Source organism: Heloderma suspectum, chromosome 1 (genome assembly GCF_057233095.1).
Source record: "Heloderma suspectum isolate Gila_16-S chromosome 1, 16-S_ref, whole genome shotgun sequence".
Lineage (NCBI taxonomy): Eukaryota > Metazoa > Chordata > Lepidosauria > Squamata > Helodermatidae > Heloderma > Heloderma suspectum.
The window spans coordinates 368,041,570-368,058,186 of record NC_139458.1 but is presented as its reverse complement, the minus strand read 5'-3'; the positions used below and the strand labels follow the sequence as shown (position 1 = coordinate 368,058,186).

The window sequence follows — 16,617 nt, the reverse complement described above, 5'->3', positions numbered from 1 at the left end:
GGCAGGGATGCAAATGGGGGCCGCTACTTACGTAGATACTTACGTAGCCTATTACGGCAAAGAGCAGGGGTGCAAATGATGTAGCGGCCCCCATTTGCGTCCCTGCCTTTTGCCGTGATAGGCTACGTAGATACTTACGTAGCCTATCACGGCTAGGGATGTCGGAGAATTTCTCCACGAATCTCCGGGAGGCCGAATGCCAATGCATTCGGCCCCCCGAAATTGGTGGAGAAACGGTCCGCCACCCCCCCGCCACCCCCCCGGGATGGGACTTACCTTTGCCGGTCCCTGGCGCTGGTGGCTCCCGGCGGCGGTTCGGCGGCGGTTCGGCGGCCGGTCTTCCGACCGGCTGCCACCACTGCCATTTCCCAGTAAAAAAAAAAAAAACACAAGCAAACGTGATAGGCTACGTGAAGATTAGATTTTCAAAAAACAGCTAGATTTTCAAAAAACACCATGATAGGCTACGTAAATCCTTACGTAGCCTATCACGGCTGACTTTGGGAAAAAAAAAAAAGCGCGTACACAAATGGCAGCGCCCATGGGCGCTGCCATTTGCATTCCTTATTTGGGCACGTGTAGTCTACGTAAACATTTACGTAGACTACGGCGAAAATAAGGGCAACGCAAATAGCAAATAGATGGGCGCCGCCATCTGCGTACGTGCTTTTTTTTTTCCCCAAAGTCAGCCGTATTGGCTACGTAAGGATTTACGTAGCCTATCACAGCTGACTGCAGGGACGCAAACGGCGGCGGCTACGGCCGCCGCCATTTGCATCCCAGCCAGCCAGGAGGATTCATGGCCGGAAGGACAGGGCGCCTCCCCCCCAGCCAGAATTTCGGCCGGAAGGACGGGGCGCCTCCCCCCCGGCCAGAATTTCGGCGGGGAGGGATGGGGCGCCTCCCCCCCGCCTAGAATTTTGGGGGGAGGAACGCCTCCCCCCCACCGCAAAGCAAGCTGCGGGACCAGGTAAGGGACTTTCGTCCATCCCTAACACGGCTTGGCAGGGACACAAATGTCGTCCGGCGTAGCGGCCGCCATTTGTGGCCACAGCCCGGCAGTGGCTGGAAGTTCGGCTCCGGACAGCCCTGGCCAGCAACTCCGCAGCCTTGCCACAGAGCGGAGCCAGCCAGGCAGGATTCCGGGGGAAGGGACAGATCGCCTCTCCCCCACCGCAGATGCCCCTCAGCGGAGCAAGGTAAGGGCTACGTACATCCCTAGTCTTAACTGTGGAAATTAACTCTGCACTAGCCCTGAGTATAATACATTTGATAGTTGCAGAAAAACATAACAATATACTTTACTTTAGCAAAGAACTTGATTTCTTGTTCATAAGGGAATTGTTCTCCTTTGCCTCTACTGCCACCATCTGTATGAAAAAAAGATAAATGCTTCAGACTTAATGTAAATATGTTATGCCCAGTTTTGTAATCCTTTGTATTGTTTCCAGTCTTCCTCAACTGAATTTCTGGTCTGTGTTGTAGGCTTTAATATAAGTAAAGAGTTGCATTTGATCCACATTAGGTTTCCCCCCATTTCATCAGTGAAACAATGTGATAAATATTTTGGCCTCAGTGGTAAAGACGCATCTTCTCCTGCACAAAGAACAGTTCAAACCTCATTCATATCCAAGAGCTTCCTCCATTAACATTACAAGACTGAAGCAATCTCCACCCAGAGCTTGCTACCATGCCTCTTTCCCCCTCGTTTAATTTTCAGTATCCAGGACAAGAACATACATGTTTAATGTACAAGGTTACAGTTGTAGAAGGTTAAAGTATAATTCTGTCAGGAGCCACCAAATTAAATAAAATAAGATATGAATAGCTACTTGTGAGTAAATTACTTTAATCAGTCTGAATATTTAAACTTTAATTTGAACAGGCCTGACACTACAGACTTGATGACATTTTGTTCAAGGGAGATATCACTAAATGAAATATATTCATTTTCTCCACAACCACCCTTCCCTACACCCCAAATAACAATTTAGCTGAAAATCTATTATAAAATCAACAATTTCTCCAAGTATGGAGGCACTTCTTAAAATGTTAGAAAAAACCTTATCTAAGCTTATTTCATCAAGGAGAGCCAGGGCCTGCAGGAGAAGCTGCCACCACCAGGGAAGAGACATGCCTGCTGCTCCTGACCCTGCTGTGGCTGCTGCCGCCACCAACACCAGGCCTTCCCTGTGGACTTCTGCCTGGCAGACCGCCAGTCCCTGCAGGACCAGGCCCCCAGGTACCAAGCCAGCTGTGCTGCTTCCACCTGCCCCTTCCTGGAGGGGCTACATGAGGTGGCCTGGGAGAGCCAGGGCCTGCAGAAGAAGCTGCCACCACCAGGGAAGAGGCGTACCTGCTGCTGCTGCTGCTGCCTCCACCACCACCACCACCACCACCACTACTATCACTACCGTGGACTCCTGCCTGGCAGTATTTTTAAAGGGGATTTTTTATTTTTTATTTTTTTAATTTCTGGGGGATTCTGTTGTGTTTTTAGGGCGGGTAGCCTGCCTGATAGGTGGGAGCGAGGGGGCATGTGTCCACCTGATGGAGGCAGTGGGGGGAGTGTTGGGGGCCAGAACATACCGAGGCTGGGTGGCAGACGCTGGCGGAGCACTAGGGGCAGGCCATGCCAGGTAAGGGGAACAAGGGAGAGATGTGTAATATCTGTCCACTGTTCCGGGCCTGTCCAAAGCCAAAGGATGGCTGGGGGAGGCGTGACTCCATCTTCGGGCCTTCGTTTGCTGCTCTGCAATGCCAGGTCTGTTACCCAGAAAACATCCCTCATCCACGACATGATCCTGGATGAGGATGCAGACCTGGCATGTATTACGGAGACCTGGCTGGCCGAGGCCACTGCTCCAACCCTTGCAGCCATGTGTCCAGCCAGATTTTCGTATGCACAGCAGCCGAGGGCTGGGGATCGGGGAGGGGGAGTGGCTGTTATCTACCGAGAGTCCTTGGTCTTCACCAGACCCCCTCTCCGGGAGACCAAGGTTGCTGAGTGCATGTACTGGAGGTTGGGCCCGAAGGGCAGTCTGGGGATTCTGCTCGTGTACCATCCACCCCGCTGCACGACTGACTCTCTGGCCGAGGTGCTTGAGGTGGTCTCTGATATGCGTGTACAGTCCCCTAACTTATTGGTGCTGGGGGACTTCAACGTACATTCAGAGGCAATCCTCACAGGAACACCTCGGTAGGGGTGCATGAAAGCCGCTTACCTGGTCTCGCAGCTTTTCGCGGTGGGGGGGAGGCGCTTCGCTGCTCTCCCCCCGAAGTTCAGGCCGGGGGGGAGGCTTCCCGCCTCGCCTGGCCGAAATTCAGGCCGGGGGGGAGGCTTCCCGCCTCGCCCGGCCAAAATTCAGGCCGGGGAGGAGGCGACTCGCCTCGCCCGGCCGCGGAATAAAAAGTTAAAAAAAAAACGCCCCCGTGATAGGCTACGTGACGATTAACGTAGCCTATCATGGCTAGATCTGCAAAGTCAGCCGTGATAGGCTACGTAAATCATCACGTAGCCTATCACGGGTGACTTAAAAAAAAAAAGCGCGTATGCAAATGGCGGCCCCCATAGGGAGCCGCCAATCGCATTCCTTATTTGGTCGCTGTAGTCTACGTAAATCTTTACGTAGACTACGGCGAAAATAAGGGCAACGCAAATAGCGTTGCCCTTATTTTCGCCGTAGTCTACGTACTCTTTACGTAGACTACAGTGACCAAATAAGGAACGTGAATGGCGGCTCCCTATGGGGGCCGCCATTAGCCATACGCGCTTTTTTTTCTTTTTTTTAAGTCACCCGTGATAGGCTACGTGACGATTTCCGTAGCCTATCACGGCTGACTTTGGAGATCTAGCTGTGATAGGCTACGTTAATCGTCACGTAGCCTATCACGGGGGCGTTTGTTTTTTTTTTTACTTTTATTGGAATGGCGGCGGCGGCAGCCGGTTGAAAGATCGGCTGCCGCCCCCGCCCCTGACGAAGACCCGATGAACCGCCGCCGGGACCCGCCACCAGGGGGGACATTCGGGAAAGGTAAGTCCCATCCCGGGGGGGGTGCGGGGGGTGGGGGGGGTGGAGAATTTCCGAGTTGGCGCTCGGCCCCCCGAAGTTTCGGGGAGAAATTCTCCGCCAACCCTACACCTCAGGACTTCATGGAGACCATTGCTTCCTGGGAGCTGGACCATATTCTAACTGGGCCCACCCATGTAGCCGGTCATGCGTTAGACCTAGGGATATCAGAGAATTCCGCCACGGATCTCGGTGAGGCCGAATGCCAGTGCATTCGGCCCCCCGAAATCTGTGGCGGAATGGCCTGCCACCCCCCTGCCCCCCCGCGGAACCCCCCGGGACAAGACTTACCTGGGGCGGATCTTCCGGGCGGTGTTGGCTCCGGCGGCAGCTCCGGAGAAGGCGGCGGCCGGTCTTCCGACCGGCTGCCACCGCCGCCATTTCCAGGCTTGGCGGGGGGGAAGACGTGATAGGCTACGTAAAGATTTACATAGCCTATCATGGCTACGTTTAAAAAAAAAGAAAAAAACGACGTGATAGGCTATGTAAATCTTTACGTAGCCTATCATGGTTGGGGGTGGGTTTAAAAAAAAACAACTGCGTACGCAAATGGCGGCAGCTACGGCCACCACCATTTGCGTTCCTTCTTTTTGTCCATCTTAATCCATGTAAATATTTACGTAGACTATGACAGCGAAAATCAAGGGGAACGTAAATAGCGTAGCGGGCGCTATTTGCGTCCCTTTTTCATTCACCGTTTTAGCCTACGTAAATCTTTACATAGGCTAAAACGGGGAATCAAAAGGGGACGCAAATGGCACCCGCTACACAATTTGTGTTCCCCTTGATTTTCGCCGTCATAGTCTACGTAAATATTTACGTAGATTAAGACGGTAAAAAGAAGGAACGCAAATGGTGGCGGCGGCCATAACCACCGCCATTTGCATACGCGTTGTTTTTTTGTTGTTTTTTTTTACCCTGAGCCCTCCGCGGCTAGAAATCCGGCTGCGGACAGCTCTGGCCTGGCCGGGCCGGGCCGGGCCTGGCCGGCTGCTCTGCGGAGCTGCCACGGAGCACAGCCAGCCGTTCGAGGAGTCCGGGGGAAGGAACGGAGCGTCTCCCTCCCAGACAGGATTCCGGGGGGAGGGACGGAACGCCTCCCCCCACACCATCAACATAATCCGCGAAAGGTAAGTCACTTTCGTACATCCCTAGTTAGACCTTGTGTTTGTTTCTGGAGAAGGGGGGGTGATCTGGAAGTCGGGGTATATTCACCACCCCCTTGTCATGGTCAGATCACTATCTGGTGGCGTTAGAAGTCTCGGTTCGACAACTAGGCGTGGACGAAAGTCACTTACCTGTCGTCGAAGCTTGTTCGCGGTGGGGGGGAGGCGCTTCGCTGCTCCCCCCGCGAAGTTCAGGCCGGGAGGGGGAGGCTTCCGGCCTCGCCCCGGCCGAAATTCAGGCCGGGGGGGAGGCTTTCCGCCTCGCCCGGCCGAAATTCAGGCCGGGGAGGAGGCTTCCCGCCTTGCCCGGCCGCGAACTCCATTGTTTTTTTTAAAAAGAAAAAACGCCCCCGTGACAGGCTACGTGACGATTAACGTAGCCTATCACGGCTAGATCTGCAAAGTCACGGATAGATCTGCACGGCTAGATCTGCAACGCAAATAGCGTTGCCCTTATTTTCACCGTAGTCTACGTAAATCTTTACGTAGACTACAGCGACCAAATAAGGAACGGGAATGGCGGCTCCCTATGGGGGCCGCCATTATCCGTACACACTTTTTTTTTTTTTTTAAGTCACCCGTGATAGGCTACGTGACGATAAACGTAGCCTATCACGGCTGACTTTGCAGATCTAGCCGTGATATGCTACGTTAATCGTCATGTAGCCTATCACGGGGGCGTTTTTTTTTCTTTTATTGGAATGGCGGCGGCAGCAGCCGGTCGAAAGACCGGCTGCCGCTCCCGCCCCGCACGAACACCCGCTGAACCGCCGGCCGGACCCGCCGCCGGGAGGGACATTCCCGTCCCGGGGGGGGCTGGGGGGCGGAGAATTTCTCCCCGAAACTTGTTCAGGGGGCCGAACACGTTGGCGCTCGGCCCCCCGAAGTTTCGGGGAGAAATTCTCCACCATCCCTATCGACAACCCCTTCGCAGGGGTGGAGGACCCATTAAAATGGTCTGCCCCAGGCATCTTATGGATCCGAATGGATTCCTGAACGCGCTTGGGAATTCTCTGGAGCACGCCAACAGCCACTTGGTTGAGACCCTGGTGGGTGGCTGGAATGCAGCAATCACTGGGGCATTTGATCGGATGGCTCCGAAACGCCCTCTCCCCCTGAACAGGGCTCGGACTGCACCATAGTTCAATCCGAAGTTACGAGCTCTGAAAAAGGAGGTGAGATGACTAGAGCGCCGATGGCAGAAGTCTCGCTCCAAAGACGATCAGACACGGGCTAGAGCTGTATCTTCAGCCTATCACGTGGCGGTGAAGGCAGCAAAAAAGGAATATTATGCTGCCTTTATTGCGTCCGCAGAGTGCTGTCCCAGGAAGCTGTTCCAGCAGCTCCGGAACCACTGGAGCATTCTAAGGCCTCCTGTGAGGCCTTGGCAAAGCACTTTGTAGATAAAATTGATCAGATTAGGAGTGTTATTCCATGCGCTTGTGGATACAGTTAGTGAGCAGGAGGCAGTCTGTGGCAAACCGGTTTTGCGGGAGCGGTTCCAGCTTCTTCCTTCTGATGAAGTGGACAAGGTGCTTTCATCTGTAAGGCCAACCACCTGTTTACTTGATTCTTGCCCATCTTGGCTCAAGGGCTGCAGAGAGAGACTGCGTGATGGGATGGTGGTGAACACTTCTTCAAGGAGGGAGTGATGCCATCAGCCCTCAAGGAGGCAGTGATAAGACCACTCTTAAAGAAGCCCTCCTTGGATCCCCAAGTTCTGAACAACTTTTGCCCAGTCTCGAATCTGCCATTTTTGTAGGGATGGGGGAGAATTTCTCCCCGAAACTTCGGGGGGCCGAACACGTTGGCACTCGGCCCCCCGAAGTTTCGGGGAGAAATTCTCTGCACCCCCCCGCACCCCGCACCCCCCGGGACGGGACTTACCTTTCCCGAATGTCCCTCCCGGCGGCGGGTCCCGGCGGCAGTTCGGCAGGTCTTCGACAGGGGCAGAGGCAGCAGCCGATCTTTCGACCGGCTGCCACCGCCGCCATTCCAATAAAAGTAAAAAAAAAAAAAAAAGCCCCCGTGATAGGCTACGTGAAGATTAACGTAGCCTATCACAGCTAGATTTGCAAAGTCAGCCATGATAGGCTACGTAAATCATCACGTAGCCTATCACGGGTGACTTAAAAAAAAAAAAAAGCGCGTATGCAAATGGCGGCCCCCATAGGGAGCCGCCATTCGCATTCCTTATTTGGTCGCTGTAGTCTACGTAAAGATTACGTAGACTACGGCGACCAAATAAGGAACGCGAATGGCGGCTCCCTATGGGGGCCGCCATTTGCGTACGCACTTTTTTTTTTTAAAGTCACCCGTGATAGGCTACGTGATTATTAACATAGCCTATCACAGCTGACTTTGCAGATCTAGCCGTGATAGGCTACGTTAATCTTCACGTAGCCTATCACGGGGGCGTTTTTTTTTTTAAACTTTTTATTTCGCAGCCGGGTGAGGCAAGGCGCCTCCTCCCCTGCCTGAATTTCGGCCAGGCGAGGCGGGAAGCCTCCCCCCCGGCCTGAATTTCGGCCGGGCGAGGCGGGAAGCCTCCCCCCCCGGCCTGAACTTCAGGGGGAGCAGCGAAGCGCCTCCCCCCCACCGCGAACAAGCTGCGTGACCAGGTAAGTGGCTTTCGTGCACCCCTACATTTTTGGGCAAGGTGATTGAGCGGGTGGCGGCGATGCAGTTGAAGGCACACTTGGAAGAAGCCGATTATCTAGACCCATTTCAGTTGGGCTTCAGGCTTGGGCATGGGATAGAAACGGCCTTGGTCGCCTTGGTGGATGATATGAGGAGGGCTCTGGATAGGGGCGAATGCTCCTTCCTTGTTCTCCTCGACCTCTCAGTGGCTTTTGATACCGTTGACCACGATATCCTCCTGGACCGCCTGGAGGGGTTGGGCATTGGAGACACCGTATTGCGGTGGTTCCGGTCCTTCTTCTCCGGCAGGTACCAGAGGGTAGCACTGGGAGAGGAGGTTTCAGACTAGGGGTGTACGAAACCCCGCTTACCTGGCTCCGCCGGGTTCCGCAGGTGGGGGGAGGCGCTCCGTCCCTTCTCCCGGAATCCTCGCCGGGGGGGAGGCGCTCCGTGCCTCCTCCCGGAATCCTGGCCAGCCGGCTCCGCTCCACGGCCAAGCCACGGAGCCACCAGCCGCCTCCGGCCGCCCGCACCTGGACATCCGGCCGCTGGGCAGCCCTGCAGGGACGCAAATGGCGACTTTCATAGCCACCGTCATTTGTGTCCCTGTAGTGAGCTGTGATAGGAACGACGTAAATATTTACGTAGCCTATCACGGCAGGGGGAAAACCCCAGCGTACGCAAATGGCGGTAGCCCCCGCCATTTGCGTAGGCTGGGGTTTTTTTCCCCTTGCCATGATGGGCTATGTAAATATTTACGTAGCCTATCACGGCGGGGGGGGGGGGGAACCCCAGCGTACGCAAATGGCGGCGGCTACCACCATTTGCGTATGCTGGGTTCCCCCCCCCCCCGTCATGATAGGCTATGCAAATACTTATGTAGCCTATCACGGCTGAAGGAGGAAGCGAATGGCAGCCGCAGGATGGCCGCCTTTTACACAGCAGCGCAGATGGGAGCAGGTAAGTGCTCGGTTTCGCACGCCTTTCGTGGGGAGGGGGCGGCAGGCACTTTGTCCCCCGCGCCTTTCGAGGGTTGGGGGGGCAGGGCCTTCGTTCCGCGATGGTCTTCGGGAGATCCAAGATCCGTCACGGAATTCTCTGACATCCCTATTTCAGACCCGTGGCCGCTCACTTGTGGGGTGCCACAGGGTTCCATCCTCTCCCCGATGCTATTTAACATCTTTGTGAAGCCGCTGGGGGCTATCATCAGGAGGTTTGGGGTGCGGCGTCATCAATATGCGGATGACACGCAGCTCTACCTCTCGTTCAAATCTTCACCAAGGTTGGCCGTAGAATCCCTGAATCCCTGTCCAAATGTCTGGAGACGGTGAGTGGCTGGATGGGGAGGAATAAGCTGAAGCTGAACCCTGACAAGACCGAGGTACTTTTGGTGGGAGACAAGAAGAGGCTGGGGGATGTTGACCTGGTGTTGAACGGGGTATGGCTACCCTTGAAAGACCAGGTCCGCAGCCTGGGGGTCATTTTGGACTCCCACCTGTCCATAGAGGCTCAGGTGTCAGCTGTGAGCTGGACAGCGCTGTATCAACTCCATCTGATACGGTGGCTGCACCCCTTTCTTCCCGACCATCTGCTCCCATCGGTAGTACACACCCTGGTCTCCTCTCGTTTAGACTACTGTAATGCACGCTATGTGGGGTTACCCCTGAAGACGGTTCGGAAGCTGCAGCTGGTGCAGAACGTGGCGGCTCGCCTGATTAAAGGCAGCCGCCGGCGAGATCACATCACTCCAGTGCTGAAGGAGTTGCAATGGTTACCAGTTGTTTTCTGGGCCAAATTCAAGGTGTTGGTTTTGACCTTTAAAACCCTATATGGTTCTGGCCCAGCCTATCTTAAGGAGCGCCTCCAGCAACACCAGACAGGCCGCTTAACAATAGGGGTGGACGAAAGTCACTTACCTTTTCTCGCAGCTTGTTCGCGGTGGGGGGGAGCGCTTCGCTGCTCCCCCCGCGAAGTTCAGGCCGGGGGGGGAGGCTTCCCGCCTCGCCCGGCCGAAATTCAGGCCGGGGGGGAGGCTTCCCGCCTCGCCCGGCCGAAATTCAGGCCGGGGAGGAGGCTTCCCGCCTCGCCCGGCCGCGAACACGAAAGTAAAAAAAAAAGTCCCCTGATAGGCTACGTGACGATTAACGTAGCCTATCATGGCTAGATCTGGAAAGTCAGCCGTGATAGGCTACGTGAATCGTCACGTAGCCTATCAGGGGACGTTTTTTTTTTTTCTTTGATTGCAATGGCGGGGGCAGCAGCCGGTCGAAAGACTGGCTGCCGCTCCCGCCCCGCTCGAACACCGGACGAACCGCTAGCCGGACCCGCCACCGGGAGGGACATTCAGGGAAGGTAAGTCCCGTCCCGGGGGGGTGCGGGGTGCGGGGGGGGTTCGGAGGATTTCTCCCCGAAACTTGTTCGGGGGGCCGAACACGTTGGCGCTCGGCCCCCCGAAGTTTCGGGGAGAAATTCTCCGCCATCCCTACTTAACAAGATCAGCCTCGGATGGCCTTCTCTCTGTCCCATCAGCCAGGACAGCTAGACTGGTGGGGACGAGGGAGAGTGCCTTTTCTCTGGTGGCCCCCACTCTGTGGAACTCCCTCCTTAGGGAACTCCGCTATGCCCCCTCTTTAATGCACACGTCCGCCATGCATTAAAAACGTGGTTGTTCAGGCAGGCATTTGGGATATTTTAGAAAATGTTTTTATTGTAGAATTTTATTGTTTTAAACTGTTTTATTATATACTTTGTACATCGCCCAGAGTGGCTGGGTGACCAGCCAGATGGGGGATAAATAAATAAATAAATAATGTTGAAAAGTGACCATTTCCCCAAATTGCAGAAGGGCATTTTATAACCTTTGAAAAATTCAGTATGTTTTCCCTTTTTTGTTTTCACTGTTGAAAGGCCCCTTGTACAGTAAAGTGATTGGGAAACTAGGCAGGAAAAGGGGACATTCCTGAGAATTTGTATTCCTGAGAATTTCAGATTTTTTCACGACCACCTTTACATGAATTATAATTTTGCCAAGTTCCATTGTCCTGACTGTCCTAGAAAATGGTTGGAATTTAGCTGTGTCTATTATCTTCCTTGTCTATTGGCAGGAAGCAACTATTAATATATGATTATTATTTTTATTTGTCTGAGTCTTCTCAGAGAATTCCTTTACTGAATTCCTTTATGAAGTGCAAAGCAATTCAATCAGATTAGCTTTCAAATCTGTTTGAGCATTGAAATTGGAAGCATTTGAGGTTTTTACTCTACTAGTAAGTTAAAAATCCATGCCGATAAGGCAATTCAACTAGTCTTGTTCAAAGAGATATAATGTTGATTCATGTCCCCTCAAAAAACCCAGACTGAGTATAATATAGCTCTTTTTAAAGCCATTTGCTCCTGGTGATCCATATTAAAACATATTAATTTTATAATATAAAATGCTTATTTAAAATGGCTTACCAAACTCCAGAATATACTGATGGGCTTCATCTACATATCTTATCAGCTGCTGAAGAAAACTGTAAGCAAACCGTTTCTCAATGGAAGGCGTGTCTAACTCTAGATCCTTTAGGCCTCTGGAATAAAAATAGTAAGATTTCCCACGAACTGAGAAAAAAAAACCTCAAAAAGAAGATAAACTCTGAAATTATCACAAATAGCTGTGCCATTACCTATTTGCCCAATATGCCCATTATCTATTTTTTGCCATTACGTTGATTTTATTTCCTTTTATGTTCATCCTTTCAGTTTTGTATCATGTTGTCTTGGTTCCAGCGCATCACCAAACTGCTATGCTGGCAAAACTAGAATGAACCTTGGGTGTCTGCACTCCCCACTCCCCTCCCCTCTCCTCGAATACTGCAAATCCTCCTTCCCTTTCTGGTGTTTAGCAAACCATAGCAAACCAACAAATTATTCTTCACACTTGCCTTCAGATAGGATTGTTTCATCTTGGGGAGGAGTGTGTGTGTGTGTGTGTGTGTGGATATATGTGTGTGTATGAGAATCAACACAGCTGCCTGCATTTGATGTGGCTATGGGGGCATGGCTATGCAGGCTGCCATGATGAGCTCCTGTACTTCAAAATTTACCACTACACCACTACAAAGAAGGCCTCTGACTGTCCAATTTGTTGGTTGTGTTTTGTGTCCTTCATTTACTTTTGTTTTTGTTTACTCTGATTTGTTTACTTCTCATCCATGTGGGAACAAATGATACTGCCAAGAGGAGCTACATAGAAATCACGCCACACTTTGGAGCTTTTGGAAGGAAACCCAAGAACTTTGAGGCCCAGATAGTTTTCTCATCCATCCTTCCAGTAGTTAGAAGAGGGATAGAAAGGGAAAGAAAAATACTCCGGGTGAATGACTGGCTACGAAGGTGGTGCCGATGAGAGAGATTTGGATTCTGGGACCACAGGCTATACTTCCTGGAAGATGGACTGTTGGCAAGGGACAGGTTGCACCTCACAAAGGCTGGGAAGAATGTGTTTGGCCGCAGCATGAAGAACTTTATCAGGAGGGCTTTAATCTGAATCCTACGGGGAGGGGAGACGTAAAGTTGGGGGGAACAATGGACAAAGGCTCATGCACTGCAACCGAGGGAACAGCTCTAATAGCTCCCAATAATAGTCTTCACAAACATGTAGGAAGAAAGCCAGACCATGAAGCATATGGTCTTCGATGTCTATATACTAATGCCCAGAGTATGGGAAACAAACAGAACGAAATTGAATTCTTAATACAGGAGGGAAATTATGGCTTGATAGGTGTAACTGAGATTTGGTGGGATGATTCTCATGACTGGAATACAGCAATTGAAGGATATAACTTGCTCAAAAAGCACAGGAGCAACAGAAAGGGAGGTGGGGTTGCACTGTATGTGAAAAATACATATCTCTGCACAGAAATACAGGAGGAGGAGCTTAGCCCCATTGAGAGCATCTGGGTTAAAATAAATGGAGCAAAGAATAAAAGGAACATGGTGGTCGGACTCTACTACCAGCCACCCAAACAAGGAGAAGACGAGGATGAAACTTTTGAAAAGCAAATAGCCAATGTTTCAAGAAAGCATGATGCAGTAGTAATGGGGGACTTCAATTTCCCCGATATTTGTTGGGAGACAAATTCTGCAAAACATGGCCCCTCCAGGAAATTCCTGACCTGTGTGTTAGATAACTTCCTCCTACAGAAAGTAGAGGAAAGAACTAGAGGATTGGCTATCCTTGACTTGATCCTAACCAAGACAGATGACTTAGTCGATAAAGTAGCAGTTACAGGAACTCTGGGGGAAAGCGACCACGTTATACTTGAGTTCTTGGTTCTAAAGGAAGCAAAAGCTGAGTGTAGCTGAACACATACCCTGGATTTTAGGAAAGCTGATTTTAATAAACTCAGAACAATGATCAGTAAGGTCCCATGGCAAGCGATGCTAATGAGAAAAGGAGACCAAGATGGGTGGGATTTCTTAAAAAAGGAAACTCTCAAGGCACAATTACAAACCATTCTAACAAGAAGAAAAGGTGGAAGACAACAGAAGAAGCCAATGTGGCTTCACAAAAAGCTTATAGATGACCTGAAAACAAAAACGGACATATATAGGAAGTGGAAGGAAGGCCAAGCAACAAAGGAAGAGTACAAGCAGGTAGCACAGAATTGCAGGGATGGTGTCAGGAAGGCTAAAGCTGAGAACGAGCTGAGGACATTAGCAAGGGATGCTAAAAGCAACAAAAAAGCTTTCTTCAGCTACGTGCATAGTAAAAGACAGAGGAAAGAAATGGTGGTTCGGCTATTAAATAAGGATGGCAAAATGATAACAGATGACAAAGAAAATGCAGAAGTGCTCAATTCCTACTTTGGCTCAGTCTCCTCCCAAAAGATGGTCTATGACTCCCTTGGCAAAGGCGAAGTACAGGCTGAAGGGGCAGGATTGCAGCTTGAGATCACTGGCATATGGTCAAGGAACACCTAATTACTTTGAATGAGTTCAGATCTCCAGGGCCAGATGAACTGCACCCTAGAGTAATATAGGAACTGGCAGAAGAACTCTCAGAACCACTGTTTATTATCTTTGAGAAATCATGGAGGACAGATGAAGTGCCAGGTGACTGGAGGAGGGCTAATGTTGTCCCTATCTTCAAAGAGAGTAAAAAGGAGGAACCTGGGAACTACAGAACAGTCAGTCTGACATCAATCCCTGGGACAATTCTGGAGCAGATTATAAAGCAATCCATCTGTAAGCACCTTGAAAACAATGCAGTGATTATTTATTTATTTATTTATTTATTTATTTATTGCATTTATACCCCGCCTTTTTTCCTCTTGCAAGGAACCCAAGGCAGCTTACATTATCCTCCTCCTCTCCATTTCATCCTCACAACAACAACCCTGTGAGTGGGTTGGGCTGAGAGTCTGTGACTGGCCCAAAGTCACCCAGTGAGCTTCCATGGCTGAGTGGGGACTAGAACCCTTGATCTCCCAGCTCCTAGTCCAACACTCTTGCCATTACACCACACTGGCTCTCGATTCGATTACTTGAAGCCAACATGGATTTGTCAAGAACAAATCCTGTCAGACTAATCTGATCTCATTTTTTGAGCAAGTAACCTCCCTTGTGGACTGTGGGAATGCTGTGGACATAATATACCTTGACTTCAGCAAAGCTTTTGACAAAGTGCCCCATGACATCCTGATGACCAAACTAGCTCAAAGTGGGCTAGATGAAACAACGATCAGGTGGATCCACAGTTGACTACACAATCGGACTCAAAGAGTGGTTATCAAACTGGGGAGAGATAATGAGCGGGATACTGCAGGGCTCAGTCCTGGGCCCAGTGCTCTTCAACATTTTTATTAATGACTTGGAGGAGGAGGTGCAGGGAATGCTGATCAAATTTGCAGATGACACAAAATTGGGCAGGATAGCTAATACTTTGGAAGACAGAAACAAAATTCAAAGTGATCTTGATAGCCTGGAGCTCTGGGCAGAAAACAACAGGATGGAATCTAATAGGGATAAATGCCAAGTTCTGCACCTAGGAAAAAGAAACCAAATGCACAGTTACAAGATGGGGGATATGTGGCTCAACAACACTACAAGCGAGAAGGATCTTGGAACTATTGTAGATCACAAGCTGAATATGAGCCAACAATATGAGGTGGCTGCAAAAAAGGCAAATGCTAATTTGGGCTCTATTAATAGAAGCATAGCCTCGCCTCCAAATCCCGGGAAGTACTACTTCCCCTCTACCCAGCACTAGTTAGGCCTCATCTGGAGTACTGTGTCCAGTTCTGGGCACCACACTTTAAGAAGGAAGGATGCAGACAAGCTGGAGAGGATTCAGAGGAGGGCAACAAAAGATGATCAGGGGACTGGAAACAAAGCCCTATGAAGAAAGACTGAAAGAACTGGGCATATTTAGCCCTGACAAGAGAAGACTGAGGGGAGATATGATAGCGTTCTTCAACTACTTGAAAGGTTGTCACAGAGAGGAAGCCAGGATCTCTTCTCCATCATCCCAGAGTGCAGGACATGGAATAATGGGCTCAAGTGACAGGAAGCCAGATTCCACCTGAACATCAGGAAAAACGTCCTGACTGTTAGAGCAGTATGACAGTGGAACCAATTACCTAGGGAGGTAGTGGGCTCTCCCACACTGGAGGCATTCAAGATGAGGCTGGACAGCCATCTGTCAGGGATGCTCTGACTTAGATTCCTGCACTGAGCAGGGGGTTGGGCTCGATGGTCTTGTAGGGACTTGATGGTCCCTTCCAACGTACTATTCTATGATTCTATGATTGGCCTACCAGGCACAGTGTTGGCCTACCCAGTCTTTCCAATTCATTTGCCTCTTCCCACAGATGCCAACATGTGTTCCACTTTTTTATTGATAGTGCTGTAAACTGATTTTTTCAGGACCTCCCCCTCGGGATTCCTAAAGTCCACACAGCCAGCTACCACCTTAAACTATTTTTTGCCTGCCCCTGGATCCTGGACAAAAGCAAGTGCTACTGTTTTGCTTTACCATAGATAGTTGTACTCTGGGATGCTCAACACATTTTTTTTCTTGATCTGGAGAGGCTTATTAGGATGAAAGTTCGGAACCCTTGCACTCATTTTTGTTGAACAGCATACTTGCTGTTTGTACCAACTCAGACAAAAATCAAGTATTTGCAGAGAATTTCAATTGTTACAAACAAAAATGAATATTTAGTCTTTGTGGGTGCAAACTTGGGTTTAAGAAAGGCTCAGGAACAGGAAGACAGATAAGAAAGAACTCCACATTCCTTTCAGATTTCCTTCATGATTTGTGCATTTTCAAGGGACGGCAAAACAGAATTGCAATGGCATTTAAAAATACTTCTATATTGTAGTTTCTTTTGTATTAAACAGCACACACTGAAAGTTCTTTTATATTAAGCAACATACAGTGAAGGTAAAGCTACTGCAATACTGGGTTAGAATTTACCTTGAGACGACATAGCCATTAATCTGTAGAAACTTCAAGATATCTTGGGCTTTCTCTCTGTCCTTGGCCTTTTCTTTGGCTGTCAGCGTATCATAAGGAACAAGTAAGGGATGGTTTCCTCCTCCCACTATCATAAGTTAGGGAAATGACAAAATGGTTAGACTGAGGGGCAGCCACATATGATATATTGCAAACAATGTAAAAGAAGGATGACTTCTTTACTCTGAAAATTCATTAAGAGAGCAATCTTACGGCTCCTCAGATGGCATCTGAGAAC

At 50.3% G+C, this 16,617-nt stretch overlaps 1 protein-coding gene across 1 annotated transcript in view; it reads right to left on the bottom strand.

Moving 5' to 3' along the window:
* Positions 1-16,617, bottom strand: part of RYR2 (ryanodine receptor 2) — a 545,602-nt gene that overhangs the window by 161,242 nt on the left and 367,743 nt on the right. Inside the window, exons 59-61 of the mRNA XM_084828209.1 lie at positions 16,341-16,467; positions 11,333-11,448; positions 1,306-1,370 (exon numbers count right to left, since the gene is read on the bottom strand). Of these exons, the coding sequence (XP_084684335.1) occupies positions 1,306-1,370; positions 11,333-11,448; positions 16,341-16,467 (308 nt within the window). The remainder of the gene's footprint in view (positions 1-1,305; positions 1,371-11,332; positions 11,449-16,340; positions 16,468-16,617) is intronic.